The 20,990-nt window shown below is 36.6% G+C and overlaps 3 protein-coding genes across 4 annotated transcripts; 2 read left to right on the top strand and 1 right to left on the bottom strand.

The window, feature by feature from the left end:
- Window positions 1-133: 133 nt before the first annotated feature.
- LOC129302896 (mitogen-activated protein kinase kinase kinase 1-like) lies at window positions 134-12,543 on the top strand. The gene is made up of 9 exons (XM_054941797.1): window positions 134-1,396; window positions 2,648-2,732; window positions 2,939-3,001; window positions 3,780-3,937; window positions 5,431-5,503; window positions 5,703-5,762; window positions 9,545-9,655; window positions 10,796-11,043; window positions 11,987-12,543. Exons 1-8 carry the CDS (start codon window positions 384-386, stop codon window positions 11,006-11,008), a joined length of 1,776 nt encoding a protein of 591 aa, XP_054797772.1. The 5' UTR covers window positions 134-383; the 3' UTR covers window positions 11,009-11,043; window positions 11,987-12,543.
- A 911-nt stretch (window positions 12,544-13,454) lies between these two features.
- On the top strand, window positions 13,455-17,287 carry LOC129302897 (uncharacterized). 2 transcript variants are annotated; one of them, XM_054941799.1, is made up of 2 exons: window positions 13,455-13,745; window positions 15,817-17,287. In XM_054941799.1, the coding sequence occupies exon 2, from the start codon at window positions 15,831-15,833 to the stop codon at window positions 16,818-16,820; it is 990 nt and encodes a 329-aa protein (XP_054797774.1). In that variant the 5' UTR covers window positions 13,455-13,745; window positions 15,817-15,830; the 3' UTR covers window positions 16,821-17,287. The 2 variants fall into 2 exon arrangements, with proteins under 2 accessions (XP_054797774.1, XP_054797773.1); XM_054941798.1 differs by having other exon boundaries at window positions 13,456-13,745; window positions 15,811-17,287.
- A 2,297-nt stretch (window positions 17,288-19,584) lies between these two features.
- LOC129302899 (uncharacterized) lies at window positions 19,585-20,760 on the bottom strand. The gene is made up of 4 exons (XM_054941800.1): window positions 20,562-20,760; window positions 20,127-20,443; window positions 19,889-20,050; window positions 19,585-19,790 (listed from the first exon to the last, which is right to left on the bottom strand). Exons 2-4 carry the CDS (start codon window positions 20,412-20,414, stop codon window positions 19,737-19,739), a joined length of 504 nt encoding a protein of 167 aa, XP_054797775.1. The 5' UTR covers window positions 20,415-20,443; window positions 20,562-20,760; the 3' UTR covers window positions 19,585-19,736.
- Between the last annotated feature and the right edge of the window lie 230 nt (window positions 20,761-20,990).

The following is a 20,990-nucleotide window of genomic DNA, read 5'->3' as shown; positions in this document are numbered from 1 at the left end:
CTATTTTAATCCAGGTGGACAAGAAAAGCCCCGTGCGCAATCCGAATAGGTCGACGTGGTGCCGCGTTTTACCCATTTTTGTTTTTTGTTTTTTTTTTTTGGCGATGGCGTTCACCGGTTGGTCCATCTTCAGCTCACTTTTCGTTTTCACTTCACATAGCATCCCTGTGTCGGCTGGGGTTGTCTATGGTGAGCTTTTACCCCTCATCGCCCTCCGACGAAGCCTTAACAGCCATTTTTCTCTTAGCAGCCTGGGAAGCACGAGTTCAGATTTCTTCAATTTTCTCAGAAGAAGAATCATATGGTCACACAATTTCCAAAAGATCCTGAACTCAATTCCTGATCAAAACCCATGCCATGCTTTTAGATGGAATTGGTTCTCTATGCATCATCTACCTCGGTTTTTGGGTCTCAGAAAGCAAAACAAGGGCATGGACTCGAATAAAGCCCGAAGAAAACCCCGGCTCGATCGCCGCAATGCCGTCAAGTACGCTGAGTATGATGCTGGGTCATCTTCGTCGTCTCTAGACAACTCCTGTGGATCCCTCTACACACGATCAACGGAGTTCTGTGATCGAACCAGCTTCCGAATCGCGGGAGGTGAGGGTGAGGTTGATCGCATATGCAGAGATTTGGGGCTTTCAGGACCTGAAGACTTCGCCATTCCTGCGGCGGCTTGGGAGGCTATGAAAATTAGCTCGTCTTCGGATATTACGCTAAGTTCGAAGGCGGACGAGCTAGATGGTCAGGAGAACGAGGAATTACAGGACGAGAGTCCAGTAGTGGGTAAATTAGGTTACAAACTCGAAGAAAGGGTTACGGGTAGATGTATAGCTGAGTCAACTCAAGGCGAGCCTGCTGAGACTAGTGGGTGCTGCATTGCTGGTGATGGTGTTTGTGGAACCAGTGTCGGAGTAGGTATAAAAGGAATCCGTCCGCCGATGTTAAACCCACCGCCTGGAGCGAGGCTACCGGTTATTGATAACACTTGCTCTACTTGGGATATTTTAAGGGATTTAGCTCCGCAAGATGAAAGACAACCTTCAGGAAATGACGGGGAGTTGAACTTTTCCGATAATAATGAAGTAATACGCAGGGAAGCGGGGCGAGGAGAAGTAAATAAAGAGGAAAAAGAAGAACCGGTAGTTGAAGGCAAGGTAAGTCCGAGAGGAGAAGAGGATGTTAATGCAGCAAGGATTGCGGAGATCGTTGCTCAGTTATCCGCATCGTGTTCATTCACCACGTCAAACGAAGATGATTCTTCTAGCAGTTTCACGGATCCTCCATCGAATAATATATCTCCCAACGGAAGATTCAGGCGCAGAATTACGAACTGGGAAAAGGGTGAGCTTTTGGGACGTGGTTCGTTCGGATCAGTCTATGAAGGAATTTCTGAGTAAGTGTTCAAACCTTGTTCACCTTCTCAATCCCCATGTTCGTTATAACAGCCATTTAGTGGCCCCCCCGGCATAAAAAATGGCTGTTATATTCGTTCTTTATTGTTGTTGTCTGTAACCTTGTCTTCCTGTTGATGAAGGTAATGGAGAATACAGTTTACAGAAAAACTTGCAGTTTCTTTGAGTGTCTTCAGTTGAACCATAACATCTGGACAGAATCTTTGAACTTCACATTATAGGGTCATCCAAAAAACGTAGCAGGCATCTATAATTTTTCTTCGACATAGTAGGCATCTATAATTTAATTGAACAATTTGATAACAAACGTCTTGAGAGAGTACATTTAAGTATTGTCCTTAAACCTGGTTATGGGCCACAACCTTGTGGATAAATGATATCTATATTTCTAAATCTCATTATTACTTGTTCATTATATAAGAAATGAAATAAGCTTGTCTTAATAGCTTTCTTTTGGACCAATGCTTTACTTGACTACTGCTCTACTCATTACTTGGGCATTGTCTGTTTCGTGGATGCTCTTGAGAGTGCATTTTTTAATCATAAGTGTTTGCATTTGTGTCATGCCTCATCCATATGTTGGAAGTTGATAACCCTAGCTTCAAACGTTACAATGGCTTTTATGTTTTGCACTTTAAGTTTTCTCGGTTCCCCATGCTGCCAATGGCTCTTTGCCTCCTAGTCTCCCTTCTCATGTGAAGCCTGTTTATGGAGCTCCAATAATTTTTGATAGTATTGATAAAATTCGATTTGGTCTTTCAGAAACGTTATTCGACTAATTGTTATAGTGCAGATCATGATTAGGAAATGCTTATAAGCATTATTAGAGAATTATTGTTTCCCCCTTTATTCTACGCTGAAATTAAGGTTGTCCATTTTCTTACTTAAGTTGGGAACATAGATCAATTTAAAACAGTAATTGTGACCTGTTGGAAATTAAAAAAAAAAAAAACGTAAATGAGCTATTTTGCATGGGCCTGGATCTTATAACTGCTATATAATGGCTGATTTTTTTCAAATTAAAGTTGTCTTAAATGCAATGTTTTTAGTTGGCATCCTTCTTCCTTGGTGATGTGTGGCTTGGCTTGGCTCAAGAGCAAAGCTACAGATAAACAAAGTTTCACTGTGTCTGCGTGTGGTCTGTCGTTGTGGCTGTAATTGAGCGGTCAATTTCATTTTACTTTTAGGCTAACTACAAATTCTTTTTTGGTATCTTTTGATTATGATTGTAGAGATGGATTCTTTTTTGCTGTAAAGGAAGTTTCACTGCTTGATCAAGATGACCAGGGAAGGCAAAGTGTCTGTTGCCTGGAGCAGGTTAGTGAAGCTCAATTTTCTCTTTTAATTACTTGATATCTTTTGTAAATGAGTTCTTTTTTTTGTTTGAAGAAAAAGAAAAAATTTCTTGCCTAAATATCATTCTTCCTTGTAAGACAATCTCCATTTACTGTGTCCTTGGTATTTCTCCTGCAAATTCTTCTCATATTTTGCTTTCACCTCCTCTCTCTCCCCCCCTGTCTCAGGAAATTGCTCTTTTGAGTCAGTTTGAACATGAGAATATAGTTCAATACTATGGCACAGAAATGGTAATTTCTTCCTTTTCTGTTCTTCCATTCCCTTTTATGTCATACTATTTGATATTATTCTTGCTGTTTACCATTGTTATATTGCTTTTATAGAGTATGTTAAGGTCATGGTTTGTTTTGTGCATCTCAAACACTTACTGGATTTTTATTTATTTATTGAGTTGAAGAAGTGGGTTGTGCTTTAGTGGGAGAAAGGAATCTATATTTTCAAATCTAAGAGACCTTAGTGTGTGACGAAATTTGAGTAGTTCTGCTGTATTGAGTAAAATTTATATGATGCTTGGTTTGACTTTGCTACATTTGAAGCCCTTCTATTTTATGTGCGATTACAATTAATCGGATGATGCGTAGCTGAATGCAATACAATGTGACATAAAAAATATCATTCCAAGTCAATCAAATGCCACTGTAGTTTTAGCTTTTGAGGTATTACAGTATTACCATTTTGCTGTGCTGTTATGCCATCTTGTAAAAATAACATTAGTTTCAAGAGATTTGTTTTTATATCAAAGACAAGTTGTAGCAATTGAGGATTTGTTGCATTGCCAAACATGACACATGCTAATGATCCCATCAATTAGTTTCAATTGTGCTGCTGCATTAATCACTTTGTCCGGTCTCAGATTTTGTCCACTATAATTGAGGGGCTATATGCTTTACTATTCTCTCAATAGATGATTTGTGGCATTCTAAAGCTTGTCACATGTTAATGATCCTATCAGTTACAAATTGTGGAACCGTAGTTTGCACTCTACATTCAGCTTCTTGTGTATTGCAGGATCAATCAAAGCTGTATATCTTTCTTGAGCTTGTGACTAAAGGTTCCCTTGCAAACCTTTATCGGCGGTACAATCTTCGAGACTCCCAAGTATCTGCCTACACGAGACAGATTCTACATGGTTTAAAGTATCTTCATGATCGAAATGTGATTCACAGGTATTAATGAATTGTTTCTTTTGTAACGTTGATGGAACCTTCCAAAATGTGTGATTTAATTATCTATAAAGAAGCTGTAATTCCTATACCAGAATACAGAAACAAATAGGAATTGAAAGATTCAAGTTAAAAAAGAAAAGTACAACAATAGCAACAACAACAAGCCTTATCCCATTAGGTGGGGTCGACTATATGAATTATATGATACCATTGTGTTCTATCATTTATTAAGTTTTTAGAAATATTGTTAATTAAAAGGTCTCGCTCAACAACTTTCAAAAGTGTTCTCTTCAGTCTTCCTCTACCTTTCTTGATAGGGATCAAAGTCATTTGTTTCACTTGTTTCACAAGTGTCTCCCGTGATCTTTTTTGTATATGGTCGAATCATTTCAAATGATTTTCTACTATTTTTTCTTCAATAGGTGCCGCGCGCACTTTTTCCTGTATTCACTCATTTTGAATTTTGTCTTTACGTATATATCCACACATCCATCTCGACGTTCTCATCTCTGTTACTCCAACTTTATACTCTTGTTATCCTCTCAAAGCCTAACATTCACTGCCATGTAAAATTACTGGTCTTATAGCAATTTGATAAAACATTCACTGCTCAAACTCCGCTTATATTTTATAGCCAGTCCCAAATCTGGATAAAGGAGGAGGATTGTGTTAGACCCTTAACAGGTAATGTAAAACTTTGTTGAATCTCACATGGATATAAACAATAAAAAAGAAAAGTAAACAAAAAGAAACTAATGTGTATGCATATCAGGTATGTGAAACTTTGAAATGTGGTTATCATGTGTAGCTTAGCGTAAGCATGGGCTTATAATGTAAGCCTATGGATAAACATAACTTTCTCTCATGATATTTTATATAGGGTATGTAAAGATTTGATTTGTTTATTAAGAATTATGTTATTAAGTATAGATGTTTTAGTTAGTTATGAGTTGATTTGTGAACAATTCATGATAAGTTTCTTTATTAATTTATAGCCTAGTAGGTGATTAATTATTAGACTAAATTGGTTCTTAAAGAGTTGGATGTTACATTTATGGTATCAACTTACGGGAGGTCAGAGGTTCTCCACCAAGAGCCAAAATCTCCCTTGACTCACCTTTCACAGACCCCTTACAATACCCCCCTCCATCAAACTTTGTCCATCTGCTAACTTAAACCCTTCCTACTAAGCATGCATGGTTAGGCTATTTGCTTGGCTCTTCTAGAATAAGTTCCAACCTCTGACGTCTAATAGTTACTCCCCTCATGCTTATGTCCCTTCTTTTCTACTTCCTTTCTTCTGTTAGAGGTTTTCAGTACCATGGGCCCAATAATTTTGGGTCCATCAAATATACATAACTTTGAAATGAATGGAGTATGCTCTTGAGTTTAGCTCATGATTTCTCTGTTATTTCCCTGCATTTCTGTATTATTTATGTAATATTCATGCTGTCTTTGTAACTAATATACTTCTTTTTCTTAATATATTTAAGGGATATTAAATGTGCAAATATATTGGTGGATGCAAATGGATCTGTCAAGCTTGCAGATTTTGGATTGGCAAAGGTTTTACCTGTCCTCAGTTTATTTAACTCTTTCAACGCTCTTTTCCACATGTAGTACTTCTATTTCAATTAAAGATAATAGATCCCTGTATATTCTTCAATCTTTTTATCTAATTAAAGATAATAGAACCCTGTATATTCTTCAATCTTTTTCTCTCTCCTTTTTTACAATATTGCTTACTGCGAGTTGTGTTTTCCAGGCAACCAAATTGAATGATATCAAGTCGTGCAAGGGGACAGCATTCTGGATGGCACCTGAGGTGTGCTTTCATTCTTCTCTTCAGAATGGAATTATTGGCTAATATTGGCTTGAACTTTATTTATAGAGTCATAAGTGCACATGATTCTTATTTCAAATTAGTTTCTTAAACACTCATCCGTATCCAGGATCTCTTATACATGTTTCTTAGTTGAACGATTTTATCCTTTTCTTTGGGCATGGAGTGGATATTAAAAAAAAAAAGGTAAATTGTCATACAGCTATTAAGTTTTATGCACATATCATATTATTGGTCTAAGTGTTTACTTTGCTTACCTGTGAATTTGTTGGTAATCTCAACTAAAGAAGATAATCCAAATTAATCTAAACCCTAATCCAAATCAAATCTAAGAGATAATTCTGAATAAACAAGAAATCCCAAATTTTAAATAAAATAAAATAAAATGATCTAGTTAATCCTGTATTCCATTAGTATTGTAGATATAATAAATTAATAAACTGAGTACAAGCACTTGATTACTTCATAATTTTTCTTGGACTTTTCACATGACTAGAGAAGAAGCTAAGGATATCTATCCCTTTTGCGCCGCAAGTCGGGACAGAAGCCACTCTTAAGGAATTATTTTAGGAGGATCTGGAGGGGTTGATTCGACACATACCACAGTGAAAAGATTTTTATTGGAGGAGACTTTAATGGGCATGTCGGGAGGTAAGCTGGTCAGTATGCGAGGGTGCATGGTGGTTTTGGTTTTGGAAAGCTAAACAATGAAGGACAAACTCTTCTTGATTTTTCATTGGCGTATGATTTTAAGATTGCAAACACTTGTTTCAAGAAGAGAGATGAGCATCTCATCATTTACAAAAGTGGAGCCTCAAGGTCACAGATTGATTTTCTTTTGGTTAGAAACACAGATAGAAGACTTTGTAAAAATTGCAAGGTGATCCCCGGAGATGTTGTAACGACACAACATAGAGCCCTAGTCCTTGATGTGTGTATTATGAGTAAAATCCAAAAACGTTGACAAGTAGTAGCACCAAGGATTAGGTGGTGGCGATTAAAAGGTGAGAAGTAAGATATTTTCAAGCGAAATCTTTTGGATAAAAGAATTTGGGAATCTCAGGGAAGTGCTAACATCATATAGGAGGATATGGCTAAAAAGATACGGGAGGTTGCAAAAGTAGTTTTGGGAGAATCAAAAGGTTCTGGTCCGAGAGATAAGGAGTCTTGGTGGTGGAATAATAGTGTACAGGACAAAATCAAGTATAAGAACTGTTTTAAAGCCATATATTTGTGTAACAATGAGAAAAATTAGGAGAGGTACCGTATGGCTAAGAAGGAAACTAAGAGAGTTGTGGGTGAAGCTCGTTCTAAAGCTTTTGAAGAATTTTATAAGAGCCTTGAGACGAAGGAAGGAGAGCGAAATATTTATAAGATTGCCAAGAGTAGGGAAAGAAAATTAAGAGATCTAGAACAGGTAAGGTGTGTTAAGGATGAAGAGGGAAGAATTTTAGTTACAGATGATGAAATTAAAAATAGATGGGAGATTTACTTTTCTAAACTTTTCAATGATGGAGGGGGTTCATCTAGTAACTTGGAGGATTTAGTAACTGGTAAAGGAGAACAAAATTTGTCATTCTATCGAATAATACGTGATAAGGAGGTAAAAGAAGCTCTTAAGAAAATGGCAAATGGTAGAGCCAACGAACCTGATTGTATATCTATTGAAGCGTGGAAATGTTTAGGTGAAGAAGGGGTGAGATGGTTAACTAAGTTATTTAATGTGGTTTTACGGTCCAAGAAAATGCTTGATGAGTGGAGGAGAAGTACATTAATTCCTATTTATAAAAATAAAGGAGATATTCAGAATTGTACTAACTATAGAGGGATTAAACTCATGAGCCACACAATGAAATTGTGGGAGAAAGTAATTGAGCACAGGTTGAGATTGGAGACAAGTATTTCTGAGAATCAGTTTGTTTTTATGCCAGGTAAATCAACTACAGAGGCGATTTATCTCCTAAGGGGATTAATGGAAAAGTATCGTTGTAAAGATAAAGATCTACACATGGTTTTTATTGATTTGAAAAAAGCTTATGACCGTATATCAAGAGAAGTGCTTTGGAAAGCGTTGGAGAAAAAGGGAGTACGGATTGCTTATATTAAAGCCATACAAGATATGTATGAGGGGGTAAAAACTAGTATAAAAACGCCTAATGGTCAAACAAAGGATTTTCCTATAAAGATTGGACTACATCAGGGATCATCTCTGAGTCCTTATTTGTTCAACTTGATCTTAAATGTTTTGACGGAACATATTCAAGGGGAAATCCCGAAATGTATGTTTTTCGCGGATGATATAGTTCTTATAGCAGAGATAAGAGAAAAGGTTAATTGCAAACTTGAGTTATGAAGGAGGACATTGGAGTTGAAAGATTTTCGTCTGAGTAGAAGTAAGACGGAATATTTATATTGTAAATTTGATAAAGGGCTATTCGACAATAATTTGGAAGTAAAATTGAGAGATCAAATTATACCTCAAGTGGAAAAGTTTAGATATTTGGGAGCCATTATTCAAAATGATGGCGAAATCAGTGGAGATATTTCACATAGAATTCAAGCTGGGTGGTTTAATTGGAGAAAAGCTAAAGGAGTTATTTGCGACTGTAAGGTGCCTAATAAACTTAAAGGAAAGTTTTATCGCACTGTTATCAAACCGGCAATGTTATATAGTAGTGAATGCTGGGCTCTAACGTGACAGTAAGAGCATAAAGTTGGAGTAGCAGAGATGAGAATGTTACGATGGATGTACGTACATACATGTAAAGATAAAATTCGAAATGAGCACGTACGTGAAAAAGTGAGGGTGGCACCTATTGAGGAAAAAATGGTAGAAAATCAGTTGAGATGGTTTGGACATGTACAAAAAAGACCAAAGGAGGCACCAGTGAGAAGAGTGGAACATATAACTTTGAGTGCGATTAAGAGAGGTAGAGGTAGGTTTAAGAGAACACTCTTGGAAGTTGTTGAACGCAATCTCTTAATTAATAATATTTTTAAAAGCTTGATAAATGATAGAGCACAATGGCGTCTTGCAATCCATGTAGCCGACCTCACCTAGTGGGATAAAGGCTTGTTGTTGTTGTTGTTGTTGTTGTTTCACATGACTAGACAAGCTGAATCCAAGAAACTTCATAATGTTGCATGGGCATCAATTTGTAATTTAAAACAGTAAAGAATAGGAGAGAGGTAGAATATTTTGGAAATCCTTGACAAAGAGAGGATTTTGTTACATCTATTTATAATGGTATTAAGGTTGTTTATCTTGTGATGGAATTGATGTGGGACTTCTATAACTTACCTAAATAAAGTGAATAATTATACTTTTATAGAAAAAGCAATAAAGCATACTTTTATGATCTGTTAAAGTTCGCTGAGGTCAATTAAGTAGCTTAATAACTTTGTCAAAGTGAACTGAATAACTTAAATGACATGATTTTCTTCCTGATCAACCTTTGCCATGCATTTCATTTTGACCTCTTCACCTAAATCTAGTGCATTCACCTTAAGATTTTATCAATGATATAAAATAATAAAACTTGTGTAGTAATGCCGCATTCTTTCTGCCTTCTGGGTTACATTAGTGCTGAATATTTGTTAACCAAAATTCACTGAGTTTTCATGAATAAAAAGAAACATTCCTTTTCTGCTTTTCATGGGAAATTGTAATCCTTGAATATGGCAGATGTTTCTCCTTTTGGAATGTTAGGTTTTATTTAATTTTTTTAAAGCTTTGCTGTTATTTATTAAGTTGCAATATGCAGGTTGTGAAAGGAAAAAATCAAGGTTATGGACTTCCGGCTGATATATGGAGTCTAGGGTGCACTGTGTTGGAGATGTTAACAGGCCAAATTCCGTACTCTCATTTGGAATGTGTATGTCATTTATTGTCACTTTCATTTCCATTACTATTAGCAGCTCGTACCAAGAATGTTTATAGAATCCCCGACTTTTCAACACGTACTCATGTTTCCTGCTTGTTACTTTGGCCTCAAATGCTGTTCTTATTCTACAATTTCAGTAGTGATTTTAATTAAATCTCAACTAACTATCGTTTAAGTTATCTTTGCCAAAGTTCACTTCTGCAATTTAACAAGAAGAAAAAAGTTCACTTTTGCAATTGAATGTCGATTTGGTAGCTAATGTTACTCGTATTTATTTCATAAATTCTGTAATTTATCGATGATATTTTGTTGCTTCACTTTCACATTTGGTAGAAATGTAGGTTCATTACTGGTTTAGTGGTGCATAATTCCAAGTCCAATGACTCTGTTTTTTCAATTCAACATTTACATCCATTCATGAGTCCCAATATATAAGGGCTTCCCATAATGACGCTAATTATCCCAACTCACTACTATAACCTATAACAAAATCTCTTTTGCTGACTATTATAATTATATGTTAACAACACTTTTTCCCTATAAAACATCCTTGTCCTCAAGGATAAGTATCAAAAGCTGAAAGTGTTGTTGGATAGCAGCCCGGACTATGCATAATAAGCCCACAAATGTTCATTTTCAGATCCCCTTTATTTTTCTCTTTCTTTTAGTTGGCATTGGAGCAGCTGTGACTGGGCTCATGTTCCCCCCCCCCCCTCAATATCATGAATACGACTGGGCTTATTCTTTCTCTAGTTGGTCCTTCATGGTGTTTTTACTCATGTCCACGAACATTTCTTGTGCTATCATTTTGAACTTCTCCAGAAGTTCCATGCCATGGGATCACACCAGCTCTGATAGCATTTGGTGCATAATTCCCTGTTGAATGGTTCCTTTTATTCAGTTTGCACTTTTATATTCATGCTCGGGTCCCTTATATAATGCCAAGGCTTGCCATAATGACTAACTACCCCAGCGCCCAACTATAACTCACGCTGCTAATCTCTACTACTGACGAGTATAATTGCATCGTCTCATATGGTTACATCAATAAATGAATATTTAATTCTTATTATATTAATAACTGAGAAATTGCGTGGTTTTGAGATCATGAATCTTTTCTTCTGAGAACAGATGCAGGCTTTGTTTAGAATCGGAAAGGGTGAGCGTCCTCTTGTTCCTGACTCTCTTTCAAGAGATGCACAAGATTTTATCCTGCAGTGCCTTCAAGTCAATCCTGATGATCGTCCCACCGCTGCTCAGCTTTTAAACCATCAATTCGTCCAAAGGCCACTTTCCACATTCTCTGGCCCTGCATCTCCTTTTATACCTGCCAGAAGGGGATGAATTTAGCCAGTCATCGTAAAGTATGAGACACCAGGGTAATAATTATTCCATATTAACTGATTTTGCTGCTCTCAGTTTCTTACACATAGCACCTGTATTTGCATTTGCATTAAGAATGCCATGACTGACTGACTGACTTACTTTCAGGGGAGAGAAAATATAGCTGACATGCTTGAAAAGTGAATTTTGATCTTTATTATATGCATGTGGTGCGGAAGTCTTGAGTAGGGTCCAAGTCCAGTGTCATTCTTATTCTTGTAGGAAGTTAATTATGCATGCGGGAGACGAGAAAAGTAGGAAAATGAAAGAGATAAAAGCCATGCTTTGTAGGATGGAGTTTCTATTTAAAAGAAAATTAGGGAAATGTAAATGTGATTTTTGGGTTAAAAATGTGTTCGGTAAATAGGAAGATATTATTATTATTATTATTATTATTATTATTATTATTGTTATTATTTGCATTGGAAGTTTGGTGTAGAATAACCAAGAAAGAACATTAAGAGTCAAAGTGGCCGAATGACATACATATTAATATTTTCAAGAGAAATGGCATTTAAATATTTATATAAAATGACATTTATTTTTAAGAATTTTAAAATTAAAATATTTTATATCAAGGCAAGAAGGGCAAAATTGACAATACATTTTTTTTTGTTATGTGGTAGGAAGCAACTTTCCTTGACATAAGTGAATGAGGCCTACTACTTTTGTATGAGGGAAGCATGAATTTCTGGATGACTTAAATAATGTGTTATAAAATATATCAAGTTGAGGATTCTCTGTGTATCTCTCTTGCTTGAAATCGCTTTCATCCATATTTAAACGTGGACAATGTGTCTTTCTACTTTAACTCATCTTTGGTGGAATGCTTTACTGGCAACTTGCCTTTGTATTTCCGCTAGACTTGTGCATATTATTGTACAAAGGGTTGCTCGTATATCTTCCACTGTCTTATCGTATTTTGTTTCCTAATGACAGCTCTGTTCATCATTGAATGTTGAGAATCATCCTGAGTCCATTCTTCAATTTGCTGGAGTTGGTCTCGGATCCATTATCGGTGCAATTGCTGCTTGTGTTGTACAATTTAGCGTCTTCCTTCTTGAGACCTAGTCAACAATTGTTTTGGATCAAACAAACGAATATGATCCGGAGCTCCCCAAAACCAACTAAACAAGTTGCTTCTGATATCTTGCCTTTCCACTGAGGAGGATCGAGCTTCTTTCTGAACCTCTTGAGTTGAGCTTTTGGTTTCTTACTTGAGCCTTGAAGGATGCTCTGTATGTATTTAAGTATCCAATGATGAATATTGACTTGTATGCTGTTTAGCAAGGCGGTGAATCAACTTCAAGCTGTAAAATGTTGTGCTTGAATTGGTTAAGGTGGTGAGAGTATTTGTGTATGGATAATAGCCCTGAGCGATTAATGTATTGGCTGTATTGATTGTGTTATTTGTACATATATACTTTAATAGCTAATGCCATTGGTAGTGTATATTTGTATTTCTTCAAAGTTATTATTCGTCAATCTTATAATTAGACCTGGGATCCATATTTTGTAATGAAGTATTGAGTTAATTAAATTATTTATTTATAAACAGTGACCATAAAATTTATATCATTATATGTCGATATAAAAATTAGTTTGCTTCTCTTTGGTTTTTTTTTTCTTTCCTTCCTTTTTGACCTGCGATTTTTTTTTCGGGTTATTCAAGCAATGGTACCTTATGGTTCGCTGTCCATTTTGAAATAAAGCACGAGACTTGATATCAGTTAGTGTTCCTGTAGATTTAAATAAATCATGCTTTAAATTTAGGGAAAATATCAAAATTTAGTCTTATGAATTTAAGGCATAGGAAATGGGTGTCATGTGCGAAAGTATTGTTGGAGAAAGGGCCGAACATCGAATTCATTCCTAAAACTTTCTAGTGTTGGCTCGTATAGTTGTATGCTGGGTTTCTTTCTTTCTTTGTTTTTTTTTTTTTTGGGGGGGGGGTGTGGCGGCTAAAGCACAAACTTATAATAAAATTTAGATTCACTTATTTTATTTGATTGAAAATAAATATAGTAAGTATGTAAGTTTGATCTCCTTAATTTCCTCTTATTTGTTTCTCTTACATTTTAAATAATTATAGTCTAATTTCACCGAAAGTTAAATATAGTATAAATTTAAAAAATAAGATGCAAAACATATGAAATCTCCTCGTCCGTTTTTTTACTCATTTTTATATTTCAATTTCCGGATTTTTCAGATTTAAGGTTCTCCGATATATATAATGAATATATATTTACTATGCTGAATCATGCATTGATCTTGCAGTTACCACTTCTCATTAATTTTTCGAAAGGTTTGAAATCACATACCAGAGACGGGAGGTGGGGGCCCAGTCTAATTCTAATGGGCTCAGGTCATCCTCTTCAACAAACAAAACCATTATAGCATTTCTTACTCCAAAAACCATCGTCCGAATGTGGGACAGGAATCATGAGATTGGGATTTCAAGTTGAGCGCCTCTGATCGTCAATCGCTCTTATTATATTTGACATTGAAACTGATATTGATATTTGAGATTTGAGATTGCGTATCGGCTTAACACCTAACTCGCACGGAGGTCACAAAAGCAGGTGGGGTTACTTATTTCCTCCCATTTGAAGAACTCGAGCCAGGATCGGGGCTCTCTCCTCCTTCTCATTCCCCTCCTTATACAACTAGTTTTTCTCTCGGAGGCGCATTACTACCGGTATTAGTCACTCCCGATCTTTCATTTTATTCCTTAATATTCCTGATGGAACCAAGTTCTAGGTTCATTCCACGGCTATGACGCACTTTTTGTTTTGCTGATCTCTGATGCTCATGTTTCATTCATCCGATTCTCATCACTGAGTTTATTGCAGTTTTGGCCCTATTTTTGTCATCTGTAATTGCATCAACTTTGCAATTTACATCTGTGATGGGGGGTTTTAATGAATCAGTGTAGTATATTGCCGATCACGGCTTTGTAAACTGTGAGGGAAGTCCTTGTGTGCAAGAGACTTGGACTCGAAATGATTTAATGGGGCTTGATATGTAGGAGTCTGTCAGTAATATGAACAATTTTATCATGCCTGCTACAAAATTTCAGGAAGTAATAAAAATGTCACCTTTCGTATTAACAAGCAGCAGAAAACTTTCGTTTTGGATCATTGCCTTTGGATTCTTTGATTATCATCCTCTACTCAATAATGCTGCTGAGTTATTGTAACCTGTTTTCATATCATATAGGTTTATGCCTTCTTGAGAAAGAGATGCTAATTACTCCCTGAGTGGTTTATTTTGGTCCTTTTGATTGTTAGAGTAAGCAACTGTGTTAATTTTTTGACCGTGTTGACTGGTTTACCAAATTATCCTTTCCACAAGATAAATTGAGTTTATGAATCAGAAGTGGCACCCCCCCATCCCAAATAGTCCCTTTAAAACTGTTTGTCATGTTAAATTGACTGTCATATTTAGCATGTTCTATGTGGTTCAACATATGTTTTAGTCTGTCATGCTTTGTAGTTGCTGAGAATCTGTACATTTGTCTTGGGTTATAGATTTTATTTTAATATATTTTGAACCGTTGCTGATATTTAACTTAAAAATGTTGATGTTAGCAATGAAATGTCCCTCCTTTATTATAGGAAGTGATGGCCACAATGCATTTCTTGTCTTTACTGTCTATTTTTTCTTGTCTCTTTTCCATTATATAGACGTTTTGTCCTTATTCTTCTTGAATTATCATCTCTATCATCAGTAATTTGCTTGGTGAAATACTTTGGTAAGCAATTTTTTACCAATAAAATAAATGGAAAAAAGGTGCTAGGTCGATTGCATTTTTAGTTGTTATCTACTGAATTTACTTATGACAAAGTAAGCAGTTCCTAATCATAGAAAATAAATTATATGCTAATTTATGATTTATGATATATGAAGTTCTACTACAGGCCTGCAATACAACTGCCGTGTGCTTCCTTAGCATAAATCCTATGTGGCTTATTTACAAGCTTTAATAAAAAGCCATGTGGTTGAAGAGGCGTAATAATGGATCTTTCACTGTTTGGCCTTCATATATGATTTAGGAGCTTCAAAATTGAAGCTCAAGTTGTTTACTTCTTCCTTTCGCATAATTTGGTTTACAATGTCAATGACCTGGTACTTATTTTCTATATTCAATTTTTTATTTGTATGGTATACATTATTATTAAAATGAAAATGCATAGAGTTTATAAAGAAAAGATTAAGTCATGTTGCTTCATATGCTAACATTTTTTTTTCTCTAAATTTCTTTACAACTGCCATGATGATGATGATGTTAGCTGTTTACATTTTTGTCTTTGATTTCTGTACTTCGTTGTTGTTGTGTGTTTAAATTGGGTAAGGAGCTTACATTATAGTTCCTTGGGGGCTATGCCCTCTTAAAATAGTTTAGACATGAACTTTATGATTAATGCTCGTAGCTAGGACCAGGGATAAGATATTGTGGTGTTTCCATGTCTATGCTTAATAAGATCCATACATTTATAATTTGTGGCTTAGATGTAGCTGCAAAAGCTACATGAAAGAACTGAACAACATTAGTCTTTTATTTTTCTTTCAGGGGTAAAATATGGGTGCAGAAAAAGCATTGGTTGGTTTAATTAACAAATGAATTTCCATGAATTCATTCCAATAGTTTTCAAAAAATGGATTCTAGACGTTCAAATTATTCTTTGGGAACTTCCTTCCTTTTGATTTATGACAGAATTTCTCTCCCTTTTTCATTTTATTTCCCCTCTCCCTTGGATAAGACTCAGGTTCAGTTTTCTAAATGGCTAAAGTAGGCAAGGTGCAAAGGAAGCTCCATTCTCAATGTCAGAGGGCAACACCATATCCATTAACATCTCACTCCCAGAAAGATTTGAAAGATGATGAGAAGAAGAAGAAGAAGAAGAAAAGCTTTTATAAAGCATCAGAGAAGCAAGACTGGGAAGATGCAACCTGCTCTGTCTGTATGGAGGTCCCTCACAATGCAGTCCTTCTCCTTTGTTCATCTTATAACAATGGTTGTCGACCCTATATGTGTGCTACAAGTCATCGCTTTAGCAATTGTTTTGAGCAATACCAAAAGGCCTATACTAAAGCAACTTTTCAAAGTTTGCCACTAGCAACAAATAATTCCAATCTGAATGCTGGCGAAAGCAGTGACAATGTAGAAGTGCCAGAGCTCCTTTGCCCTCTTTGCCGAAGGCAGGTAAAGGGTTGGACTGTTGTTGAAGCGGCACGGAAGTATTTGAATGGGAAGAAAAGAGGCTGCATGCAGGACGAGTGCTCTTTTGTGGGTACTTACAAGGAGCTTAGGAAGCATGTTAGATCTAAGCATCCATATGCACGACCACGAGATGTGGACCCTGTACAAAAAGAAAAATGGAAGACACTTGAGTATGAGAGGGAACGAAATGATGTCATTAGTACAATATTATCATCTACTCCTGGGGCTATGGTTCTAGGAGATTATGTGCTTGAACCAAACGACCACACCTTCTATAGTGATTCTGACTCTGAATCTGAAGTGGAATATGTGGATGATGATTTCTTCTCCATGAGGTCAATTGGTTTAAGAAGAAATAGGCCTTTTTTGTCAAATATTGGTTATGGTCAGGGTTATGAATACAATTCATTGGATATGGATCATTTTGAATTGAATCGTGTTGCCCCTACAAGTTCTGCTGCTGCCTCCAGGCGTGGACTCCACAGAATACTCTTGGGAGGAAGATCAAGAAGAAGGCGAAGGCATAGGCTCCCTAATGCAAGCAGGTAAGTCTTAACATCAAACTATGAAAAAAAAAATGCAAGGAAAGAACTGTGTTTCTGCTGTTCTGCTATAGAAATTCACTTAGGAGTATTTCTCTGTGACCTTGGCACAACATATCTTGCTAGTATGCCAATGAGTGTATGTTGATTTATTGGCAAGGTATAACAGCTGACCCCGCCTTTGTCATCCCATCTGTAAAATGTTGCAGTGTCATCTGATTATCATCATTTAAAGTTTTTTAAAGAGACTGTGAAGGAGGCAATTTTCAGGGTTCTTATTGCCTCCTGGTTAGGTTTGTCGGGTTCAGGAGATGAGGTCTTGCGCCTGTCATTTGATCATACATTGCTAAATTAAATAGGCAATTGGCGATAATCGGGAAGATGTCCCAAATACTTGCCTTTTGGATTCTGTCCTCTAACGTTTTACTTCATGTACAGCTTTGATTATTGTACAATAATTTGCCTTTGCTATTAGTACTAATTGGTGAAAACATGGAATGGCCTTGAACCGACTATTTCTATGCCGTGGTACGTTGGTTTGCTTCCTAGCTGATGTTGGGAAGTTCGTGGCTTGGATGGTTTGTTTATTGTGCTGGGCCATAATAGCGTACATGTTAACGCCTAAAATGGTTAACTTTCGTGAAGATAGACCGCAAGTACACGAGTCCTTCGAGTATTGTGACGGGGAAACGTTAGGGCATGGTGATTCTAAAGCCGCGGTCAAGCTGGTGTATGACTAGGACCCCAATGGCATCTGAAAGCCAGCAAGTCGGATACATTACTCTCCTCATTCAGGTGCTTCTGCACTACCCATTTTCTACTTTGAAAGTATTCTTTTCTTTTGAAAAGTATTAGTTCTGTATTTGACCAAGATAAGTGTTTTCAAGATGTTAATTGAAAAATAGTTTATTTGTGACATCTGATTTCAATTATAAAAAGCCTGCGACTAATTTTGTCTAAAAAATGATCGAGCTTTAATATAATAAGATAAGGGAAGAAAAGGGGAGAAAATCAAGAGATCAAGGTTGAGGATATCTGTGGCTAGTTCCGTTGGAGAGTGAGGTAAGTCTAAAGTGGCAAGGAATCCATTTAGTAGCTGTGAATGTGAATACCAGTAACTGGGACGAGAATTATCTGCAGCAAGGTATGTAAAACAAGACCGGTCATTAAACCAGTCATGACACTGGGTCACGGGTTAGTGGTTCAATGTTGAACCGGTGGCAAACCGATCATGATTAAAATAATATAATTTAAATAAAAAGACATTAATTATAAAAACATTCAACCAAATCCAACCACTCAAAAGTCTAACAATAATAAAATACTATATTTTTGGACTTAGCATGCTCTTTCTTTAATTTTTTATTTTTTGACTTCAATTTTACTTTTTTTTATTATTTTTTTTCGAATTCAGAGCTCTGAAAAATTAAAAATGAAAAAAAAAAAAAAAACGACGTCGTTTTGGGGTAAAAGTCTGAAAAAATATTAACCCGGTTAACCCAGTCAACCCACCGGGTTATACCGGGTTGAACCCGGGTTGATCGGGTTATACCGGTTCACTCCCTCACCGGGTTAAGTGCAAACCCAGACCGGACAGGGGACCGGTTCACTGATTTCCGGGTTGACCCGGCCGATCCGATCCGGTTTTCAATACCATGATCTGCAGTCAAGAAATGATGAATAAGGAAGCAATCTCAACCATTGAATTAAATCCCAGTCCCACCGTATAAAACAGGATTCAAGCTCTTTCTCAGCCATGATGTGTTTTCGTACCCTCCGCCTTCCGCCTTCCGCCTTCCGCCCTTCCGCCCTGTCATCCTTCCTTCTGGCAGCGATCGCCACAGAAAGAGTTGCAATGTCCGGTTCCTGAGATGTAGGATCGGAACGGACTTTTTAAAAATAAAAAATAGTAGGCACGTGTCATGTTAGGCGGATGGACTACTTGATCGGTTAGATATGATTGACTGCTTCTTGTGTAATCAGCCGGATGACATTGGAGAATCCGATCCCCACAGTAGATGGCGGCAGCTTTTGTCTTCCCACATACAATATATTATACATACATACATGCATGTATATGTATGTATATTCATTTATTTTATATTTTACATTTGCTCCATTCTTTGTTCATGATAGTATCAACTTATCTTAACGTGTTATACCAGTACTAAGGGACTAAAATCATTGAAAAAAGTAAACTGTAAGGGTCAGTAAAATAAAAGTTACTCAATCTTCTGAAACAATAGAAATGGAGATACTAAAAAAAATTATAAGGATTAAAAGCAAAATTTTATAAAATAAAAGGGATCAAAAATTATATTTTTTCTTATTTTTGCCAAATATTGTTTGGTTATTAAAATATTTTTTAGAAGTCTATTTGAAAATGTTAATGGAAAGGGGGAAAAACTTAACAAGAGCAACTGTAAATTATTTGTATGAGATGGATTGTGTAAGTGTACTTCTGAACTTTCATTTTTGATAACCAAGGGGGACCTTATGATATCATCGTCATCGCCTCCTCTAGTGGAGGCCACTATTAACATTTGTTTTTTATGTTGCTTTTTTTCAAGCTATTCCAGTTTCCAACTCTGCCTTTTTACTTTGATTCCCTTTCTCAGCCGTTGGATTCTACGGACTGTTAATGTTGTAGCTCAGCACAAAACTGCAACATACCGATCCCACAGGATTCGTCCCCCTTTACCTATTCTTTTTGTCCTTTTTAAATTTAAATGCGTAAGTTTAGTTCAGGGAAAAAATATAGATAAATCGAGTTTACGATGAAATAAAATGGATCTTATTAACACCCAAACATGGTTGATGAAACAAATCTTCGTCTAAACTCCTCCTTTTCTAACATCAAGTTTCGGGCGAAACCCGATATCAAATCAAATAGAAGCATCAACAGTCAGCTCCTTCATCCCTGTTATAGCTTAATTTTTTTGCATGACATCTCTTTCAACAGGCCCTTCAATTTTCTCTGCAAAAGTAAAATAATAAGAAGAACAAGGAATCAAATTTCAAACAAATGCCACCACCCCGAGACAATAATAGAATCAAAGCGAAATCTCGCATTACCAGAAACGGAGAACTGGTTTTTCCATTGGACCTTTTCTTCCTCGGTTGGCTTAATTCTTCCTTCTCCAAGATCGGCATGCGATCATATCTCCACCGGCTATTCGGCTGCCGAAGCATTCGGGAAGACGGCGAGCAGAATTGAAACCACGAGCAAATTTCCTCCTAAAACGAGATATAAAATCCGACTCTGAAGCAACTTATTGGAATTTCCAATGACGCAAAGGATTGAGCAACATACCTTGCTTTTATGCCTCGATTGCTGTTTTGTGGGCCCTTGAACATCTTGGGATTCCGATCCTATATTTCTTAGCTGTCTCGAATAAGCGAGAAGCAGAGCCCGACGATCGTAGCCTTGCGATTGCGAAGTTCGCGACGTTTTGATTCGTGTTTGCGGCATTGATTTCTTCGCGGGATCCGATAGTTTCCGTGATCGGGTCGTTGATGATTCGACGTAGACTGTGATCATCACTCCATTGGTTTGAGTTTTTCCATCGTTGCCATTCTTACTATGCTTCGTCTCGCCCATTAGTTTGAGAATCTTCAGAGTCTGCAATTCTAAACCCAGAAGAAGAAAATGCAGAAAGAAATGGAAATTCACTCAAATGCTCATCCAATCCAAATGGGGTGCCTTTTAATGTTGTTTTCAGAGTAGATGTGGGATTGCGAATCTCACATATCATGAATTGCTCCAAAAGCAACCATCAAAGAGCTGGATATGTTGGCTTCTGGAATTCAATACAATATGTTCTATAAAAGACTACACTCCGAATTAATTATGGAGAACAGCAAGCTCACGCAGAGTTTTTTATTTTTAGTTTTTAGCCAACGAGTGACGAAGCCCACGATTTTTATGGGTGCGTAGACACGAGCGAATTTGTAGGTGCTTTTGTTGTCCTTGCTTTTGGACACGATAAGGGGATCGTTCATGGGCTAAATCGAAATACGATAACGGGCCTGATGAATTTTTTGGTACCAAAAAAAATTCTATTTTGAACAGTAATTAAGAGAGAAGCTATGACTTACAATCCAAAGCATATTATGAGCCAGTATAACTAGAACATGTATTAGTAACATTCAATGAGATCAAGGGATAAAGATGAAA

The sequence above is a fragment of the Prosopis cineraria genome, unplaced genomic scaffold (genome assembly GCF_029017545.1).
Source record: "Prosopis cineraria cultivar Desert tree isolate PC_DT_omini unplaced genomic scaffold, ASM2901754v1 PC2, whole genome shotgun sequence".
NCBI lineage: Eukaryota > Viridiplantae > Streptophyta > Magnoliopsida > Fabales > Fabaceae > Prosopis > Prosopis cineraria.
The sequence above is the reverse complement of the archived record's forward strand: the minus strand, read 5'-3'. Positions and strand labels throughout refer to the sequence as shown.

What these genes read in the sequence shown, in the direction of transcription:
- LOC129302896 (XM_054941797.1), top strand. Translation starts at nt 384, where the DNA reads ATGCATCATCTACCTCGGTTTTTGGGTCTCAGAAAGCAAAACAAGGGC. An exon ending in AATACTATGGCACAGAAATG is followed by an intron (nt 3,002 to 3,779) that starts GTAATTTCTTCC and finishes TGTGTATTGCAG; the next exon opens with GATCAATCAAAGCTGTATAT. An exon ending in CATTCTGGATGGCACCTGAG is followed by an intron (nt 5,763 to 9,544) that starts GTGTGCTTTCAT and finishes TGCAATATGCAG; the next exon opens with GTTGTGAAAGGAAAAAATCA.
- LOC129302897 (XM_054941799.1), top strand. Translation starts at nt 15,831, where the DNA reads ATGGCTAAAGTAGGCAAGGTGCAAAGGAAGCTCCATTCTCAATGTCAG.
- LOC129302899 (XM_054941800.1), bottom strand. Translation starts at nt 20,414, where the DNA reads ATGGGCGAGACGAAGCATAGTAAGAATGGCAACGATGGAAAAACTCAA. An exon ending in AATCGAGGCATAAAAGCAAG is followed by an intron (nt 20,051 to 20,126) that starts GTATGTTGCTCA and finishes ATCTCGTTTTAG; the next exon opens with GAGGAAATTTGCTCGTGGTT. An exon ending in AAACCAGTTCTCCGTTTCTG is followed by an intron (nt 19,791 to 19,888) that starts GTAATGCGAGAT and finishes TTACTTTTGCAG; the next exon opens with AGAAAATTGAAGGGCCTGTT.